Below are 19,656 nucleotides of genomic sequence, written 5' to 3' on the forward strand. Positions count from 1 at the left end.
TCCCTTGATTCTAAACGCACATTTTCTCCCACTTCTCTGAAAATGAGATGCATCTTACAAACAACAGAGAATTCCAATCGTTTCAACCAAGTGGCATTCCAATATCATTGTGTGTGAATCTTCCACATTCCTACTGGTAAGAGCAAGAAAGGGCCAACATCAAAGCTACTTAGCTTTTTTTTTTCTTTATTGATTAAGGTATTACATATGTGTCCTTATCGCCCCATTGCCTCCCCCACGACCTCCACTCAAAGCCACTTAGCTTTGATGAAAGATTATATTCTACTTGATGAATATTTCCTTGGTTAACGTTTAACCTTCAGACTGTTCTCCCAAGCCAATGAGAATACTCTGGGGCTATCTTCTGCCATCCTTAGTGAATAGGAGTCTGCTTATAGAGTATAAACAACTAATCCTAATATTAGCTAAAATCCATTAAGGAGAAGAAAAGATATTCCAAGGCAAGATATAAAATATTCTGGATCATCTGTGCTACTACTTTCCACCAAAGATAAATACACATAGAGTCCGCTTCTAGTTTTTGAAATGCCATACAGAAATGGTGTACTAGTAAATAACACCCGATAAAGATATACTTTCTGATTTACATAAAAGAACCCATGCCACTTACCAGATTGGGGTCATAGTATGCTTCCTGAGTTGGTGGAATGTTGCTTAGTTGAGTGATATTAGCAGGGAGCATTTTTGAGCAATTTATTAACATGTGTTCCAGACCTGTTAAATCCTAACAAAGCAAAATAAAAGAATAAACTTTCTAAGTACACTACAAGTAATGATTGTAGCTTTAAATAGAAAAACTACATAAACGTCTCCAAAATTTTTTAAAATGCTATGTTTAAAGACAGTTTGACTATATGATTCTTAAGGTAAAGAGAGCAGAATGAGACAATACGAACATGAATATTTCATCTTTGTTTCAAAGTGAAACATCCTGAACCGTGAGACACCATTTTACACAAGATGGGCCAGGGGATCACCAGACAGATGTCCTGCAGTTAGATTCATCTTGGCACTCTCCATTAGTGAGCGTCCTACTGCTGGGACTGGAGAGGCCACGGCAGAGGGGCTGCTGTACCACAGGCCTGGCCGATATCTAGTCGGCCACACCTGAAGCCCCTGAGTGAACCTTACATGCAGATGTGTGCCGGAGACCAATTCCAGCATGTCATAATTTCAAGAATTTCATCAAAAGGTTGATGAGACTTGGGGACTCAACAGGGTTGAGTCACACATGTAGTCACCTGTTGGGAATGGCTGAAGGCACTTCCCCAAACCTGAAAAGGGATTATTGCTTGGCTGCCAGACAGCTAAAAGGCATCTTAATCTACATGTTATCGCCTCCTACTGGTCAAACACCTGAACAGCCTTAGGCTAATTCCCCCATTCTGACAATGGACTCTGTAGAAACCCTGACCCTTTGAAGTATATATCTCTGCCTCGCCTCAGGACAAGTTGTGTTAATAAAAACCATGGTTCCTGGGGATGGAGAGAACCTAAGACCTTAGACTTAAGACCTTAGAATTTAGCTCCTTTAGCTAAGCTCCTCTGACCCCCAAATGCCTTTCAAAATTATATTTAGTCTCTGGACTCCTCTTATTTAACATCTACGCACAGCCTTCTCCAGATTCCTGAACCCTTCTTGATGCTGGGACAAGAACTCGGCAGATGTGGTCTGGCTCTTCTCCAGACAATACAATGGCAATCCCCACTGCAAGCCTAAAAGAAGGAATCTCAGAAAATATGAACTTTAAATTTGGTTTTCATTCTGGTGCTAAAAATGGACTAGTTGTCGAATACCCTCATTAACCATTAAGAATTACTCTTTCTTGCATTACAGTGAAATATGTAGGGGGAAAAGAGGAAGTATCAATATTAAAAGTTTCATTTAAAACTGCTGCAAAGCGTAGGGGGAAAAATACAACACCTGCAAACTTAAAGGCAGGTCATGAATTCTGGTAGCCAGTGTTCGGATTTCTCTGTCAGATAAAACACCAGATTGGTCGGTATCAACTTCATCAAAAACTTGAGATATATTCAGCGGCTGAACTGCACTCATGAGGTAGTAAAAATAAGAAAAAGCAAACTGCATATCCTCAGAGTGGCGCACTTTGTGAAATGACGTCTTGTCAAACTCTTCAGGGAACCTGTACAAATATAACACATAATGAGCTCGGGATATTTAAAATATAAAAAAGTACCTAACATTTGTAGAGTTAGCATCTCTTTCCTTTCCATTAGCAGCGGTTCTCAACCTGTGGGTCTCAACCCCTTTGGCGGTCGAACGACCCTTTCACAGGGGTCGCCTAAGACCACCCTCCATATCAGATATTTACATTACGATTCATAACAGTAGCAACATTACAGTTATGAAGTAGCAACAAAAATAATTTTATGGTTGGGTCACAACATGAGGAACTATATTTCAAGGGCCAGAAGGTTGAAAACCACTGCATTAGAACCGTAAATTTAGCACAGCACAGATGTAAATTTCTTTTTCCGTTTTTGTTATTTATTTTTTATTGAATTTATTGAGGTGATATTGGTTAATAAAATTAAACAGGCTTCAGGTGTACATTCTGTAATACATAATCTATATATATATTGTATTGTGTATTCCCCACCCCAAGTCAAATCTCCTTCCACCACCATTTATCTGCCCTTTACCCTCTTCTACCACCCTCATCCCCCTTTTCCCTCTAGTAATCATACTGTTGTCTGTGTCTACGAGTTGGTTTTCAATTTTTTTTTCTTTTTCTTAATCCCTTCACCTTTCACCCAGCCCTGAAACCCTCCTCCCTCTGACAGCTGTCAGTCTGTTTTCTGTATCTACGAGTCTGTTTCTATTTTGTTCATTTATTTTGTTCATTAGATTCCACATATGCGTGAAATCATATGGGACTTGTCCTTCTCTGACTGGCTTATTTCACTTAGCATAATACTCTCCAGGTCCATCCCTGCTGCTGCAAAGGATAAAGATGTAAATTTCCAGCAGCTGTGGCTCTGAGCACATGCAAGCAACCCAAACACAAGCCAGACTTACATGTCCTGCAGTTCTTGCATAACTATTCGGTCGATCATGTGAGGCATGTGTGCAGGGACTTTCCTAGATGTGAATCCAAACTTGCTGTTTAGAATTTTATTTACATATCGGAGGGAATCTGCAAATGTATCTTTCAGTTGCCTCCCAGTATGTTTGCTGTCAGTAAAGTACGCCAACTGCATCTTCAATGACTCTTCTTCCTAAAAAGAGAATTCCACGTAATACAGCAGTACGTTTGGTGCAAAAGCATACTTGGTCAACAAGAGATAAAGGCATCCTTTTATATAACTTAGTAACTAGTCACTAACGATCCATGAGGGGCAAATGACATGAGGACCCTAAGAGCAGGACTAAACTGGATTTCAGAGAAAGTGTCACCGGCATTGGCTTGAGACCAACAGTTGTGTGGTGAAGAGGGGGGCGGAGGGGTGTGTGTGGAAAAAGTGAGGAAATAAACCTAGACAAGAACTCTGCTATCCTCACTCAGCATCAGCCAATGCCCACCGCACCAGGTACAAGATACTTCCTGAATACACTGGAAGGAGTAACACACAGTTCCCTCTTCATCCCCCTTTCTCCCAGTCTGACATCGCTCATGGCTGTGCTTTGTTCACAGTCCGGCCTAGACCACAGGGTTTTTCTTGGTCTATCAACGCTGACCCACCCTGCAGAGGTCAGCCCACAGGATACTTCCTCAAGGATGCCTTCCCCGATACCTCTAGGCCAGTGATGGCGAACCTATGACACGCGTGTCAGAGGTGACATGCGAACTCATTTTTTTGGTTGATTTTTCTTTGTTAAATGGCTTTTAAATATATAAAATAAATATCAAAAATATTAAGTCTTTGTTTTACTATGGTTGCAAAGATCAAAAAATTTCTATATGTGACACGGCACCAGAGTTAAGTTAGGGTTTTTCAAAATGCTGACACGCCGAGCTCAAAAGGGTCGCCATCACTGCAGGCAAAGGTAAGGAGGTTTCCCTTTGGACTCCTTAATCACACCTCAACAGAGACACTTGTCAGTTAGGGTTATGGAGATAATTAAATGAAACCATGTAAGAAAAAGCATTTAATTCAGTGGCGGGCGCAGGGAAGTGAATAACTGGTGGCTATTGTTATATTATCATCACTTACAGGGTTATTTATTGTTCCTGAGCACGGGAAGGAATAAGGTTAGATGTAACTTACATCAAGAAGATCTTGGAAATACTTTTTTTTCTCCCAGGGCAAAAAGCCCGGGTAACTGTCTGTATAATGTTGCAGCTTTCTTCCAGGCAATACTTCATTAACACCTCTGTGATTTTCAGCATTGTCCTCTATTCTGTTTTCCTCTTGTTCTTTCCCTGTGATTTTCTTTTCTCTGGGCACCTGGTTTTTCTGTGGAACAATCAGAGATGAGAGCTTTTCTTTGGACACACTTCCACCTCCCACTTTTTGGGTCCGACTTTCAGATCGAAAGCTTGCTTTGGTTCCCAAGTCCTGGGGTGGAGTCCGACGCTGGTAGTAGCCATTCACTTTTCTTGTCTCTGCTGGGAAAGTCGACCTCTGTAATCTCTCAGGTGCTCCTAAGCTGTTCCGCCAGGTGCTTCGGTGAGCCCGTTTGGCCAGTGGGGCCGCCACACTCTCATTTCTTTCCTCTGTGATGCCAGCCTGGTTTATTTTTACTCCAGCATCCTGTGAGTTCATCAGAAACGATGTCAGCAAGGCTGACTTTGATAGGTTGTATCCCTTCAGAGTGATATCTCCACGTTCTAGTTGCAAATCCAAGTGAGAGAGACGCAACTGGGCCTCTTTTGGAAGGAGCGAAATATTTACCAGGGGAATTTTCACCTCCTCTTGGGATCTCCCTGTTGTGTTAACATCGTGTCTCTTGAACTTTGGGAAGCGTTTTTCTTCGGGAATATCCTCAAATGGGATTTCCACCTCTGGAAGAAGTGTTACAGGGCTAACCAACGTCTGGTAAGACCTCTGGGTGGTGGAGTTCAGTTTCGGTTCTTCTCTTGTGTCAACCTCGACTGAGATCTGGATTTTGAACTCCTTGTCGTCCCTACTTTGAAGTGTGAGATTAAAATGTATTGTAGTTGCATTCATTCCACTGTGCATTATGAGGTGGATGGTTTTCCACTTATTGGCTATGGAAGCGTGTCGAATTATGGGGTTGTCACTGTAGGCGCCTTCGATTCCCCTTTTGGCTATTTCTGCGAAGCTGAAATAAGGCAGGCATTCACCTTTTGGGATAACATAGTGAGTCTGGTTTGGGAGAAGAGTTACTTTATATAATTCATGAAAATGATCTAGAGGAGAAAACACAAAAATGACTTTTTAAAAGCTAGCCATTTCCCCCCCTTTCCTTTAATTATTAGAGTTTTGAGTTTTCACTTTCTAACAGTGACTCTAAATGGACTTTAAAATAATCAGAAATTCTAACACAGAAGCTACTGGTATAGGGCTCCTTTACTGTGGAGCCGCCAGCCATTGACATGGAATGCTGCTGTGTCTGACTTGCTACCGAGATAGGACACAATTCTGAGAGCAAGTTCCAATGATCGACTTCCATCTCTTGTCCATGTGAAAAAATACAACTGTCTGCAAAAACAACCTCTGTTAATAAGCTATCAACAAGACCCAGTATCAAAACTGTCTTTCTTTAATCAATGTCTTTTATTATTTCCAAATTAAGCCATCACCATATATTTTCAACTAAGGGGAACCAGCTTAGTGAAAAAGACAAGACACTGGAATAATACAGGAAAAGATGCAGCCTTAGTATTTACTGTTCTCTAAAGATCTGTGTCCTTCTCTTACTTTTAACTTACAACTAGTATGGATGCAAGGCTGGGAAAAGGATACACAGAGAATAATGACTTTAAATAACAACAATGAGCCGAAATGCTCTCTAATGCCCGAGGACTTTTATCCCCTTATTCTTTTTCAATAGATTATTATGACAATATATATATACCTTGCCCACAGTCGCCAGCATCAAACCCGCAGGACAAGACGTTGCAGGCCTGGTCACAGAACTTATCAGCGAGCCAGGAGTTTGCACACCCTTGATTACAGTAAGAGACACTGTTTATTCCTCCGCCAAAGTGCCAGGGCTGGACAGCTCCCAAGTTCCCGGTTCCCCCGCCTCCGGCACCGTAGCGACTCCCTCCACTGTTACCTGTAGAGGGAGGGGGGGAAACAGAATCTTGCTCGTTTTACAATGTTGAAAAAAGCTCCTTATTTCTTCACAGCGTTTTCAAGATTGATGCCTGAGTCTTAGGCAGGAAGGGTTCCCTCTTTCCTTAGTAGAACAGGTCATGTAGCTAAGAAGAAAATAAACTGAAGAGGGGACATCACCTGATAGTGGGCGGGGCACCTACTAGCTGTGCCACCGGGAAGGACCTCAAACTGTCTCAAGGGGGCGCCTATAGATGTGGATGGAGGAGCAGGAGAACAGGGAGGGGTCTTCCAAACACTGACTGTTAGAACTGCCCAAGCATGCCCGAACACAGGTGCTGCCCTCATTGCCAAGTGAGAATGTCCTATCAGGGCCCTCTCTGCTCGCCGGTGTTCTCTCTCTGCGGCTGACCGTATTTCTCAGAAGGCCTCTGACAGACCCGAGTGAAACACAACTTGAGGTTTTGTTTCCGCCCATACTTAACACTTTTCCAAATCTGTTTCCCCACATGGAATACAGGGTGCCATCTGTGCATACAAGCTCTCTTTCCTAGGTGACTAAGAAATTAAGATGGATAATGTTTCATAAAAGTTTAAATTCTTTGTCCACTGAAGGGCAATAAATAAAACTAAAAAAAAATGTTATCGACAAGTCCAAATGAGAGCGTATAAGAAAAGGAGAAGAGAGGCTGAGGAGAAAAGACATTTTATTTCATTTATCTCTTTTTCATTCACCGACCTAAGACATCTGCTGCTGGAAGCCACCAGCCAGGAGCTCCTACGAGAACCAGTTAGAGTTGTTCTTGCTCTTGAACGTACATAATTAAGGGCAGTCCCTGTTTTCATATTTGCAATAATAAGAAAAGGCCTGTGCAAGTGCAGGGCCCATGTGGGAAAATGCCCCCATGTGGGAAAATGCCCTCAGCAATGGATAATATGAATAAACTGGACCACAGCAGGACACTTGTCATCACCTCCAAAGAGTCTACGGATTACTCGTTATTTTAATACAGGAAAATGTTACTTCATGGTGCATGTCCAGTAACGATTAGGAATGAGAACCTTCCATAAACAGAAGCAAATTACCCTCGGATGCATCCTTACCAGAGCAATCCCCACCATCCCAATCACAGGCCGAGTTATTGCAAGCCTTGTCACAATAGCCGTCTTTAATCCAGGAACCTGGGCAGCCCTCAGCACAGTTGGGTACCGGCCATGTCAAATAAACCTATGACAAAACCAGAGAGAACATAGAACAGTTTCTGACAGTCTTCCTTCTCAAATTAGAATTCTTTAAAACAAAACTGAGCCTCTGGAAAAGGGTTAATATTTCCCACAGGCTGACTGCACTCATGGGGGGTATTTTGCTTTAAGTTTGCCTGGACCTGAAGGCATTTCCCCAGCTCTGCTCTCCTGATGGTGCTGAGCACATGTACTCTGTTCGTTACATGAGGAAAGCAGAGAAGGACTCAGCTCACGGATCAGTTTCTCACACCGTGGCCTTAGAATATATTCTGAAATAAAATAGCAACAGGTCAGGCTTTACTGGGAGTACAAGTGCATGCCAAAGGAGGTGGAATGTATTCCACACGGGCCACTGCTTTTCCGTGACAACTGTCACTAGCTCCTTAGTGTATCTGTGCATCATCTTGTATCGTGGCTGAGAAAAGCAGATGAACTCTGCACATCCTTCTCTGCCAGCGTAAGTTCTGTGGCAAACTAACCAGCCCAGCAGCCTGAGCTGGGAGCCCTCCTGCTTTCACAGGCGTGATATGGTACATGGTGACTTCTGAAACTAAAATCATTACAAAAACATGCTCCCCTTTGACAGTCTACATGCCTTTGCACATTCCATCTGTTTGGGATCTAGTGAACTCCGGACTTGTTCTTCAAAGTTCACCTCAATTCAGATAGGCATCCTTCCCTGTTTCTGTCTGATTTCACCCTCCCGTGTACCCACTGTTTAGCAGCCGGGCACACCTGCCGGCATGGAAGTCACTTCGTGGAGTCACTGATTTGTGTGTCTTCCCTGTTAAGCCACAGCTCAACTCTGCAGCCGTACAAGCTAACACAGGGGAGGCCCCTGAGCAGGGGCACAGGGCGGTGAGCACACTGGACTGACACAATCAGCAACAGGAAAAGCAGCTTCGTGCACTTAGCACTTACAGTTGCAGGGTTCATCAGAAGCTTATGGTGATAAGTCTCCAGCTTATCGATGACTCCTTCTAACAACGCTACCTGGGTATTCCTATTTCCCCCACTGGGCAGACAGGGAACATAAAGGTCAGGTCATTGCTGAGGACCATAAGTAGCTGGCTCCTGGTCTGTGCTTCTCCATCCTGCCTCTCAAAGCCAGAGTGAGACCAGCCTCGATGAAATTTCACCCACCCCTTTAAGCAGAAAATTGAGCTAACTTTCTATGCTGGTCATTCTGCTGACACTGTAACCATGATTTTGTGTTTCATGGTGATTTTGCTTTTTCTGCTGTTGTTGTAGTAGAACATTTAAAGGGTCGGGGGAAAGAGCGGGTTCTGGGTGTCTGAGAATGTAGGCAAGCGAAAAACTACCAATCAATGAAAAGTTCCAATCAACTCAAGTCCTCTTCCTTCTTCTAACATGGCAACTTAAAAAATCTTTAAGTAGTTTTCTTTCTCCCAAACTGTTAACTCTCCTGATCAAATGCTTATTTGATCAAATCTGAACACAATTGTATACATATTGATTCCTGATTTCCTGTTAATAACTTCCAAGTGACTTCTGAGCCAGGAATCCTTTCCTCTTAGGTACCCACCTTTTGACCTTTGGAGTGACTATAAAAATCATCTGGCCAGACATCCTTCCCAAACATGACATCGTCATTCAGGTAAATAAACTTCTGGGACAGCCCTTCGATGCGATGAATGTGACTTTCAATAGCTGGTGAACTAAAGGTAGGCAAGTGGCTCAGATTTCGAAAAACATCCTTCGAACAGAAAAATACAAGAGAGGAAGAGGGTGGATGAGAAGGTGTTTTTCTTTTATTTTTGGTTTTGGAAGGAAGGCAGGCAAATGGAAGAAGTAAAGGAAGGTGGAAATGGAGGTGAGGAGGGTGAAGGGAATGAAATCAGGGGAAAGTAAAAGGACAGAAAAGACAGAACAGAAAACCACAGCCTCGTGATATACAGAAAGCCACACACCTGGTGTGTTACTATTGTCACTCGCGGATTATCAAGGTTCAGCCAGGACGGAATCTGCCCATTGGTGACGATGAAAATATTCCGAACCCACGGCGCGTGCCTCTCGATAGACCGCAGTGAGTACCTCAGTTCTTCATTATCTTCAAAACGGCTGGCAGAAACATCTTCATCCTGCTTGGACTGAGAAAAACACCTGGTGCTCGAAGATGTAAAATAGCCCTGAAGTCGCGCCTCCCCGTGTCTCCCTGGGCCTCTCTGCTCCCAGGGTGCTCTGGCAGACTTTTAAAGACCCAGTCTTACTTTGAAACATTACGAAAACTGCAAAAGACCCAGCTCAGTTACAACAGCAACACAGATACACAGCATTTCTTCAACACACTTTTTAGAAAAGGTTCTTGGATCTGATTCTCGGTCACTTCGGGTAATATTAACCAATGGCAGGGACTGGAACATTAGAAAAGTCCCAGACAACCCAAGTCCTCTTCCTTCTTCTAACATAGCAACCTGTAAATCTTTTAACAACCTAAACCGACTCAGGTTTTGAAAGGATCTCTGCATCCCTTACCTGGCTGATGGCACTCAGATCCCAAAATAAATACGCAGGACTTAGGGTCAGTTCTTTCCCATCGATGGTCATGTTTTTCTTAGTCTGCTTATTCAGTTCTTGGAAATCTTTGGGGTTGTTCAATTTTAGGAGTGCTACACTGGCCTCTGAGTACAGGTGCAACTATAAAATGACAACAGGGTTACCGGGGGGAAAACTGAGCCCTAATGAAGAGACACCTTGAAATTCTCAGTTTAATCTTTAAACTTTAAATATATATAAAACATAGTCTATGTATTACATATAGTATACATCTAAATATATATTATACATCTTTAAAGATTAAATGTCTCATACGTATACGAAATTGCAAGCCAATATCACACAGAAAGAAAGAAAGAAAGAAAGAAAGAAAGAAAGAAAGAAAGAAAGAAAGAAAGAAAGAAGAAAGAAAGAAAGAAAGAAAGAAAGAAAGAAAGAAAGAAAGAAAGAAAGAAAGAAAGAAAGGAAGGAAACCTAAACAGGTCAGATGCTTTTCCCAAATGAACAGAATGGGCCAGGAATTAAGAACAGTAGAGAGTGGCAGGCCCTGGTGAAAGGGACATCTCAGGCCCCATCTGAAAGCTGCAGCCACTACTCAATGCCACCCAGTGCTGCCAGATCTAAGAGGCCAGGAAATCTCCCAATTTCCTTTTTAAAAAGTATTTAAAAATTTTTTAGTTTCAGTTGGCACTCAATAGAAATCTCTTAACTTTCAATGCCAGCTCAAATGATTTTGATTGTCATACGTTCCAACACAGCACATCTGGTCACCGGTCTCTGACCTGTGTTCTAAAATACTGCGTTCTGCTTACTCTGGGGGAAGGCCCTGCAGTGTAACCTTGCTATAATTGGCGGGGACCACGTCTGCTGGCAGGGCGTCCGGATGGCTTTTGTCCCCACACGTAAGATGAATGAGTGTCTTTGGCAGAGCTGACGGGGGCAAAGCGTTAGAAGTAATCATAAATCTAAGAGGGAACATCATAAGCATCAACACGTTTTTTGTTTTCCATGTGAGAGACACATTGATCGGTTGCTTCCTGTACATGCCCTTACCTGAGCCGTGATTGGGCCTGCAACCCAGGTAAATGCCCTTGACCAGGAATCCAACCCTGACCCTTCAGTCCATGGGCCCATGCTCTAACCATTGAGTAAAACGGGCCAGCGCTTAACACATTTTATAAACAGGAATCCCCACCTCTACCCAAGTCCATAACACCCTTGATGTTTATGTTCTAAGCCTATCATACATTTTCCCATGAAAGAGGCCTTTCAGAGCTTAAAAAGCCAGGAAGAGGATTGAAAATCACTAACTGAGGACAGCAAAATCCTTCTGCCGAAATGACTCTTTCTAACGGAGCCTGGGCTTTGTTTTAAATTTATAAACCAGAAACAAACAGAAATTACTATGGCCTCCGATTAAGCTCTTGTATTTGTAACATGACTATACTTAGCCCATCTTTCAAAGGTTTCTGAGTTTATGTAGGCCCCAAAACTAAAAGTTAGAGTTAGAATTTTATTTCTCTTTTCCCTTTTATTATGTGGGCCATTCACTCCTACCAGAAATGCTTGCTTGCACATGTAATGTCTTCCTAATTAATTATGTTCTTTCACCTTGGCAGTGCCTGGCATACACTAAGCACTCACTGAAGGTCAGCTCTCATTGCTGCCACCATCCTGCCTCAGGGCGAATATTCTTCTACCTGGGAACCTACAGAGCCTCACTATCCACCCTAGGCCTCTGCTGCTCCTTGTCTACCTCCCACCAAGGCCCTCACAGCACCTCTTTGGGCTCCCTGGAGTATAAAAATCACTACTCGAGAATACATCATTATAGTGTTATCATATCCTAATTTAATTTTAAAATTACTGGGGAAACAGCCTTATCTTGACCTCTCCTTCCAAACTGCTTTTATTCTGGAAAACTATTTTGAAATTTCACAGACAGTTTCCTAAGGAAGTACACAATACTTGGAAAGAGATAAAAAGTAAAAAACATAAGGGAATATTTGTGTATGAAAAAGAATTTCTGCCACTGTAACCAACCAGGTTTTGAGTAGTGAAAAAGGGAGGGAAGAAAGTATCCTGAGCTAGCCACTAGGTGGCTCTCCAGTCCTGGACACAGTAATTACTATTCCTGAAGAGACAGGAGTGGTACTGAAGCTTGTTTGTAGTGAGTGCCAAAGGCTGGGGTTCTCAGCTTGGGCAACTGCTTCCATATGTAGCTTCTTACTTGAAATTCTAAGTTTATCTAAATTCTTTAAATCATAAGTTTCTCAAAGAGAGAACAACTGGACATCTACCCCCTGCAGACCCAGGAAGGGACAAGTTAGAATGACAGAGAGATAAAGCGTGCTATCTTTAAGTCACTAACACTTCCATATGTTTGTTACTGTGGCATTTGCAAGAATGATGTGCCTCCCCTGGCTTATCTGGCTCAGTGGATAGAGCGTTGGCCTGCGGACTGAAGGGTCCCGGGATTGATTCCAGTCAAGGGCACATGCCCGGGTTGTGGGCTCGATCCCCAGTGTGGGGCATGCAGGAGGTAGCCGATCAATGATTCTCTCTCATCACTGATGTTTCTATCTCTCCCTCTCCTTCCCTCTCTGAAATCAATAAAAAAATATATTTAAAAAATATATATATTTAAAAAAAGGAATGATGTGCTTGATACGTCCATATATGAGATAATATATGGTTAGGGGAAAAACATACCAGCTAATAAAACTGAAAAACAAATTAGCTCCTTCTAGTGATCCAACAACTCAAACCTACTACATCTTAATATGTGCTAGTGGTTTTCTAAAACTTAAATCAGTTCCAGAGTGGTTTAACCTGCTTATGTCTTTATTTTAAGAATAAGACCAAAAGAAAGGGTGTCGTGCTTTAAGAGAACAGGTGCATAACCAGTTGAAGGGAAGTCACTAAAAGAAGGGGCATGAATACAATAAGCTGTGACCTTGAACATGCCCTGAACAGAGGTCCAGGCAGGACAATACGGTGTTCCCACTCTGCCCGCACTGTCCTTCCTGCTGAACCATACAACTTGGTCAGCCTTCAAGGATCCCGGGCAGCCTCTTTCTCTTTGAAAATGTCCCCCATGTCTCTGATCCACACAGACCTCTCTTTGTCTCTAAATGCCAACCTCAACTCTAGACTACTCTTCTCTTGTTTTGCTACTTGAACACTTATTATGCAAACATACTGCCTCCCAAAAGAGATTACGAATAGCATGAGGACAGCCCCATGTCCTTCACTTCTTCTGCACACCCACCCAGCAACCACTATCATGGAACTGAACCAAATGTGAGAATGCACTTGAGAGCGTTGGGAAGATTTTCCACCTGCTCTAACCTATGCTAAAGAAGTGAACAAGAACAAATATCAACAAACAAGCAAAAACCCACCATAAATGAACATGCCTAAAAAAGCAGGAGGATTTAGAACGAGTGAGCTGAAAATAAAGACCAATAGACAATCTAGTTTCTCAAAAGGTGAATTCTGTGTCCAGCACATACAAAAATTCTACAGACCATAAAAGAATTCACCTCAAGGTATCTCAAACTAGATAGCCTTTAATAGAAAAGATTGATTTCTAAGACTATAGTCCTCAGTAAAGTTTTTATGAATTCAAATCTACTACCTGGTAAAAAGAAACCATTTTCCTCAAGTCCCACCTCCCCTCCAGAGGGTGTAGGAGTGTAGATTTTTGGCTTTGATCTAACCAGAATAATAAAGGCAAAGTAATGCTGCATGAATATAGCCCTGGTGCCATAAACCTAGTGAGGCCTATGGATAATCATACTGGCTGAACCGTTTCCCTTTGTAGTCTAAGACAGTGTATGTGGTGGTGGTGATGGGGGGGGGGGAGGGGGCGGGCAGGTTATAGTCACAGCCTTTCTTCTTGCTCATTCTTCAACAAGCATTTCTTGAGTGGCCCTCTAAATGCCAGGCCCCAAGATAATCACCAGGGGTACAAAGGTGAACAGGCAGTATCACTGAGGGGTCTGGGGCAGGCAGAGCTCTCGATGGCCAGGCCCCTGGAGGAACTGAGAGGGCAAAGTGGTTCGGCTGCTGAGGCCCCGGAGTCCATGCCTAACGGCCCTTTCCCCCCACAGGCCACAAGGCACCTCTAAGGAAACATCACCCACACAGAGCTCAGCGTTTCCTTCCTGAAAAAGCTTGCTTCTCCCACTGAAGCTCTGCGTGTGGCTAACGCCATCGCTCCCATCTTCTCTAGAAACACCCACTTCCCCTTTCATTTTTCCTTCCCTCTCCCCCGGCTAAGTCACCAGGTCATGCTGAGGGGCTCTCTCTGATGTTTCTGGAACTATTCTCATCCTTGCACCACCGACAAGGCACTTGCTGAACCCAAATGTCTTGCTGGGCTCAGGCAGCAGTGGCTAAACTGGTTTTCCTGCCTCCAAAGTCATCTTGTCTAATCCCTAACTGCTACACCTTTTCCTGCTGTGTTTCTCTACCCTGGCTGGTATGGATCAATGGTTAGAGTGTCAGCCCATGCACCAAAGGGTCTCGGGTTCGATTACAGGCAAGGGTGAGTACCAGGTTTGCAAGTTAGATTCCTGGCACCCGTTGGGGTGTGTGCGGGAGGCAGGCAATCAATGTGTCTCACAACAATGTTTCTCTCTCTCTTGCCCCTTCCTCCAGTCTCATTTCCACTCTCTGAAAATCAAAGGGGGAAAAAAAAAATCCTCAGGTGAGGATTTTTTTAAAAAAGTACAGATATACCTGTTTCTGTAATTCTGTAACCAATAGCTAGGAAGCCAAGAAGCCAAATAAACATGGCTGAAATCAATGTTAATCTATGGTTTTATCTACCCAAATCAATAGCAAAAATAGTTCAGGGGAAAGAGGAATGTAACATATATTTTAAAAGAACTGCAGATTAAGAAAGAATTTAACCCGAATCTAGCTGGGCACTACCATATTTCCAAGTACCATTAAAAAAGTAATCGAGGAAAATATGAAAAAAACACACATATAAATGTCATTCATGTTATCATTATTTACAAAGACTGTACAATGTATCTTAAAACAGTGAAACACGTGGGAAAAGAGAAACAAGCTGGGGAGAAGAATATAAAAAACATGGTCAAAACAGGTACCAAAGTAAGACCTCCCCAACTCTCAGCTCTCCCCCCACCACCTCCAGGACCATCCTTCACCTCCAAATTGTTCAATGACATCAACAGGAACAAGAAGTAAGAACCAGTAAGCTAAACACAGTGGCAGAATTTAACACTTCTTTGTAATACCAAGAAGACCAGGGCCTAACAGATTCTGAGCCAAGAACCTTATGCCCTCTCTTTTAAGAGAAAAGACATCCACGTTTTACAACCTGGAAGGCTTCCCACGGACAGCAGGCATCCTGACATACGGTCAAATGGAAGGTATACCCACAGGAACTGTGCCCTAAATCAACAAGGCAATTGGCTCTGAAAGCAATACAAACTCAGTTTCTCCAGCGCCTCCCTTCCCCAACAATTCAGTTCTCCACCAAGTTGTTCACAGAAAAAAAATGTCTAAACTAAACTTCCATTTTCAAACTGACACTTTCAAGCTGACACCTCAGCACGACAAAAAGCATCTCTCAGGCAACAAACAAAGGAGAGAATGCTTTCCTTGCTGGCGATTAGCACAATTTTAAAACCTGAAGAGGCCATCAAGAGTGCTAATGTTGCTGAGGGTGTGAAAGAAACCATGATCACGGACAACTGAAGAGGTAGAAAAGCTGTTGTTCGTGTGAATAAAAGAGGAACAGTTAGCCAGTGACAGCCAATTCGGAGACAGTGATATATGAACAAGCTAAGATGCTGCATGCTGGCCTGAGAGACATCCCTAGACCTAGACTGAATGCTAAAAGTGATTCGTTTAAGGCTAGTAAGGGGTGGCTCGATAAATTTAAGAAGTGTTTATTTATAGATTAAACAGTACATTAGACATGCACTGTATATGAGAGAGGTTAAAAGGGGAATCATTTGTGGGTCTGGAACGGATTAATTCAATTTGCATTATTTCTAACAGGATAAAAGGATTCTTTTTTCGAACAAATCACTTCTGCAACAGTCTTCCAGAAAGAATTAAGTTCGAGAACCGAGGTTCCACTGTAAATGTGACGGAAAAGGAATGTCAAAGGGCACCCTCCATAGTCAACTCTAACAAATGGCATCACTGGTCAAGCGTGAGGAGTTAATAAATATAAATCCTGAATATGATAATGGATCAATTAGCTATTAATGAAGGGAGGTTTCACATTATCAAATGTTACAAATATCTGAAGCACATTCCCTTTGAGTAACAGCACCTGACACATAGTAGAATTCATTTGTTAAATAAATGATCCTGCTTCTGAGAAACCTGCAACCAAATAAGACCCTTAAGATTTTACCCAAATGAAGAGTAAGGAGTGAGGATCTCCTATAAACAAAGGTCTGTCTCCATACTGGCAGAATAGAGACCCACTTTGTTTCTTACGATTGCCAGCTCTCCTATGAAAGAAACGGACCACAAGAGAAGAGTCATGCATTAAATGAGATGTTTGTACTGGGTGCTCTATTGTCTAGGTTCTTACCAGTTTTATTTTAGAAGAAAGATTTTCTGGCAATTTTGCTTTTAGTTGATTTGTCTCCTTGAAGGTCGGTGGAAACCCACTCAGGAAAGCCAAATCTTGCATTAGCACTAGCCCAGGGACTTCTTTATCTGTGGTCTAAAATAAGAGGGGAAAAATACAAGTCCCTTTCCACATCACCAGGCTGGTGAAATCTTACAGCTGAGAAAACCAGCAAAGATCTAGTGTATCAAACAAGCTTCAAAGTCAGAGTTAAGATTACTTAGATCAGTGACAGCAAACCTATGACACGCGTGTCAGAGGTGACATGCGAACTCATTTTTTTGGTTGATTTTTCTTTGTTGAATGGCATTTAAATATATAAAATAAATATCAAAAATATAAGTCTTTGTTTTGCCATGGTTGCAAATATCAAAAAAATTCTATATGTGACACGGCACCAGAGTTAAGTTAGGGTTTTTCAAAATGCTGACACGCCGAGCTCAAAAGGTTCGCCATCACTGACTTAGATCAACATTCATTAATACTAGCAAGCTAGCCTCAGAGAAAAAGTAAACAGTAAAAAGTGTCTCAAAGTAAACCAGCTTTATTACTCATACTTGTATTCTAGTCTACTGCAAGAAGAAAATTAATTTAAAATAACATACCAAATAGCCCCTCCAAACAGTCTGTTTGCTGTTTCCCTTAAAGGTTTCAGCATGGGCGTCTTCAACTACAATAAAGAATACAACAAACAAGCCAATTTTCAATGAATACTTAACAATCACATCTGACAGGACACTACAAAGCATTCTGAGAGCTGATAAAACAGTATAATACATGGTCTCAAAGAAGGTCGTTAAGGGAGACAAAACCATGCAACAAAAGTGAAACGATGCAATGCAGTGTGGAATTGATGTTAAATGTTGCAATAGAAAAGGAGAGATTCATGCGGGCAGCAGAGACATGGAAATGACAATTTGACAGAAATCACAGCTGGAAGCCAGGCCAGTGGCATTTAAACTAACAGTGGGGACCCACTGTAGATCCTAGGGTTCCTCAAGAGTCACAACGAACTGAGGGAATGCTGAATAGATTATCTTTTTAAAAGGTTAAATGATAAATTCTTATGTAACTACCCACACAGTATTGGTCTTTTTGGCTCTGGCTCCCCCTTTTATTTCTTTTTTTGCCTCTGGCTCTTTAAGAAAGGATCTGTCATTCCTGACCGAGATAACTGAGGATGGATGATAAAGAGTGAGCCTGTGTCCCACTATAAATGTAATCTCCACGAAGGCAGGAATGTGTCTTTTTGGTTCTCTGCTGTATCCCTATTACCTAGAACAGTGGTCGGCAAACTGCGGCTCGCGAGCCACATGCGGCTCTTTGGCCCCTTGAGTGTGGCTCTTCCACAAAATACCGACTTCTGCGCATGGGCCACGAAGTTTCAATCGCACTGTATGTGCACGCCCGAACATGGAATTTTGTGGAAGAGCCACACTCAAGGGGCCAAAGAGCCGCATGTGGCTCACAAGCCACAGTTTGCCGACCACTGACCTAGAACAACAACCAACTCAGAGCAGTGGCTCAATGAACCTTTACTGAATGAATATAATAAGTAGAGCAGTCAAACAGAAACCCAAGTGGGAATTCAAAAAACAGCTTTTAGAAGACTGCAGTTTAATGCACATTTTACTAATTAAAATCAAGTCTTTGCTATGCTATAAAATTAGTGGAGGAAAATCCAAGATTCTCTCCATAGGTGTTACAACTGAGTCATAACTGTTAACATATTGTCATTTTTTTCTTCTTCAGGTGAAATGTTTTCAGAGTACCTTAATTTAAGGACATCTTCATTTAAAAAACAAACAAAGCTAACTTTAACCAAATAATAAATCAGATAACTTGCTATAATTTGTCAAAGATTATCCCTTTACTTTCCCTATATATTTAAAATACAACAAATAGAAAAACCTAGGTTATTTATACTGAATAAATAGTGCTCGTCGAAGCGAGCACAAAAACTGAATTTCTTTAAAACTGCATCATTTCTGTTCCACTCAGAAGTTTTAAATTCAAACATCCAATGGTAACATGACTTTGAAATACCCACAAGAAGACCTTACCATTCTTAGTACTATCAAAAACAACCACTGAAACATTAGTCGAAGGGTTTTTTGGTTTTGCAACATTGAATACGTCGCTGGCAAGATGAAAAGAAGGGTAAAGAGATGGCAGGTCCTTCAGTGTGACGTTGGCCGGCAGGGCTGGGTCCAGGACAAGCATTGGCACCTTAATGCAGTGTGTCAGCAAGCATTCCAGCTGCTTCTCACTGGAAAGAAACACCAACACCCTCACAACAACATTCTTGAAAAAATCAATCAACACTAAAAAGCTGGTTGGTACCACTACATTTCCCAGATGTTTGTCTAATAGCCTATTAAAAATTATATACAGTGGGGCCTTGACCTACGAGTTTAATTCATTCTGAGACCGAGCTCGTTAAGGAGCTCATTAAGGAGCTCGTTAACTCAAATTACTCTGTCAACTCAATGCAAAAAATCGGCAGAGAGACAGCTGGTATCTCAAAAAACTCGTTAGTCGGGACACTCGTAAGTCAAGCCCCCACTGTATATATATGCCTAATATGCAAACTGCCCACTCAGGAGTTTGACCAGGAGACCGGGAGTTCAATTGCTCACTATGCAATGACATGCGGTGACCCCCAGGGGGCGGCATGGAACGAAGGGAGGCCCTGGCCAGCAGCCGGAAGGCCCCAATCGGCCCTGATCGCTTCCAGGCCTGAGGACGCTACCCATGCACGAATTTTGTGCACCGGGCCTCTAGTATTTTAATAAACAAGGAATTTTATCTCAAAAAATAAAACTTAGTAACTTAGAAGTATGATATATAAAATCTTTAAACAAGTGCAAATCTAAAGATAGAGCTTTCAAATTTCTATTAATAAAATGACTGCCACCAAAATGCAATAGCTCAAAGTAGCGCCAAAAAATAGCATTTCATTACTATCATTTTAAAGATCACTCATAATTCCAGTAAAGCCCATTAGGCTGAATAGAAAGTTGATAAATTCTGTTTGA

General features: G+C 42.2%; 1 protein-coding gene across 3 annotated transcripts in view; it reads right to left on the reverse strand.

Annotated features, from left to right (window-relative positions):
• GNPTAB (N-acetylglucosamine-1-phosphate transferase subunits alpha and beta) overlaps positions 1 to 19,656 on the reverse strand; it is a 57,544-nt gene that overhangs the window by 11,948 nt on the left and 25,940 nt on the right. For 2 of the 3 annotated variants that reach the window (XM_036297988.1, XM_036297987.1), the window contains 12 exons: positions 18,682 to 18,887; positions 17,224 to 17,288; positions 16,580 to 16,714; positions 9,970 to 10,131; positions 9,405 to 9,584; positions 9,020 to 9,190; positions 7,333 to 7,456; positions 6,026 to 6,229; positions 4,252 to 5,357; positions 3,062 to 3,261; positions 1,946 to 2,165; positions 632 to 745 (listed from right to left, as the gene is read on the reverse strand). In XM_036297988.1, coding sequence (XP_036153881.1) covers positions 632 to 745; positions 1,946 to 2,165; positions 3,062 to 3,261; positions 4,252 to 5,357; positions 6,026 to 6,229; positions 7,333 to 7,456; positions 9,020 to 9,190; positions 9,405 to 9,584; positions 9,970 to 10,131; positions 16,580 to 16,714; positions 17,224 to 17,288; positions 18,682 to 18,887 — 2,887 coding nt within the window. The remainder of the gene's footprint in view (positions 1 to 631; positions 746 to 1,945; positions 2,166 to 3,061; positions 3,262 to 4,251; positions 5,358 to 6,025; positions 6,230 to 7,332; positions 7,457 to 9,019; positions 9,191 to 9,404; positions 9,585 to 9,969; positions 10,132 to 16,579; positions 16,715 to 17,223; positions 17,289 to 18,681; positions 18,888 to 19,656) is intronic. The other variant, XM_036297989.1, reaches the window with a different exon arrangement.

Source organism: Myotis myotis, unplaced genomic scaffold, assembly GCF_014108235.1.
Source record: "Myotis myotis isolate mMyoMyo1 unplaced genomic scaffold, mMyoMyo1.p scaffold_m19_p_3, whole genome shotgun sequence".
NCBI classification, from domain to species: Eukaryota; Metazoa; Chordata; class Mammalia; order Chiroptera; family Vespertilionidae; genus Myotis; species Myotis myotis.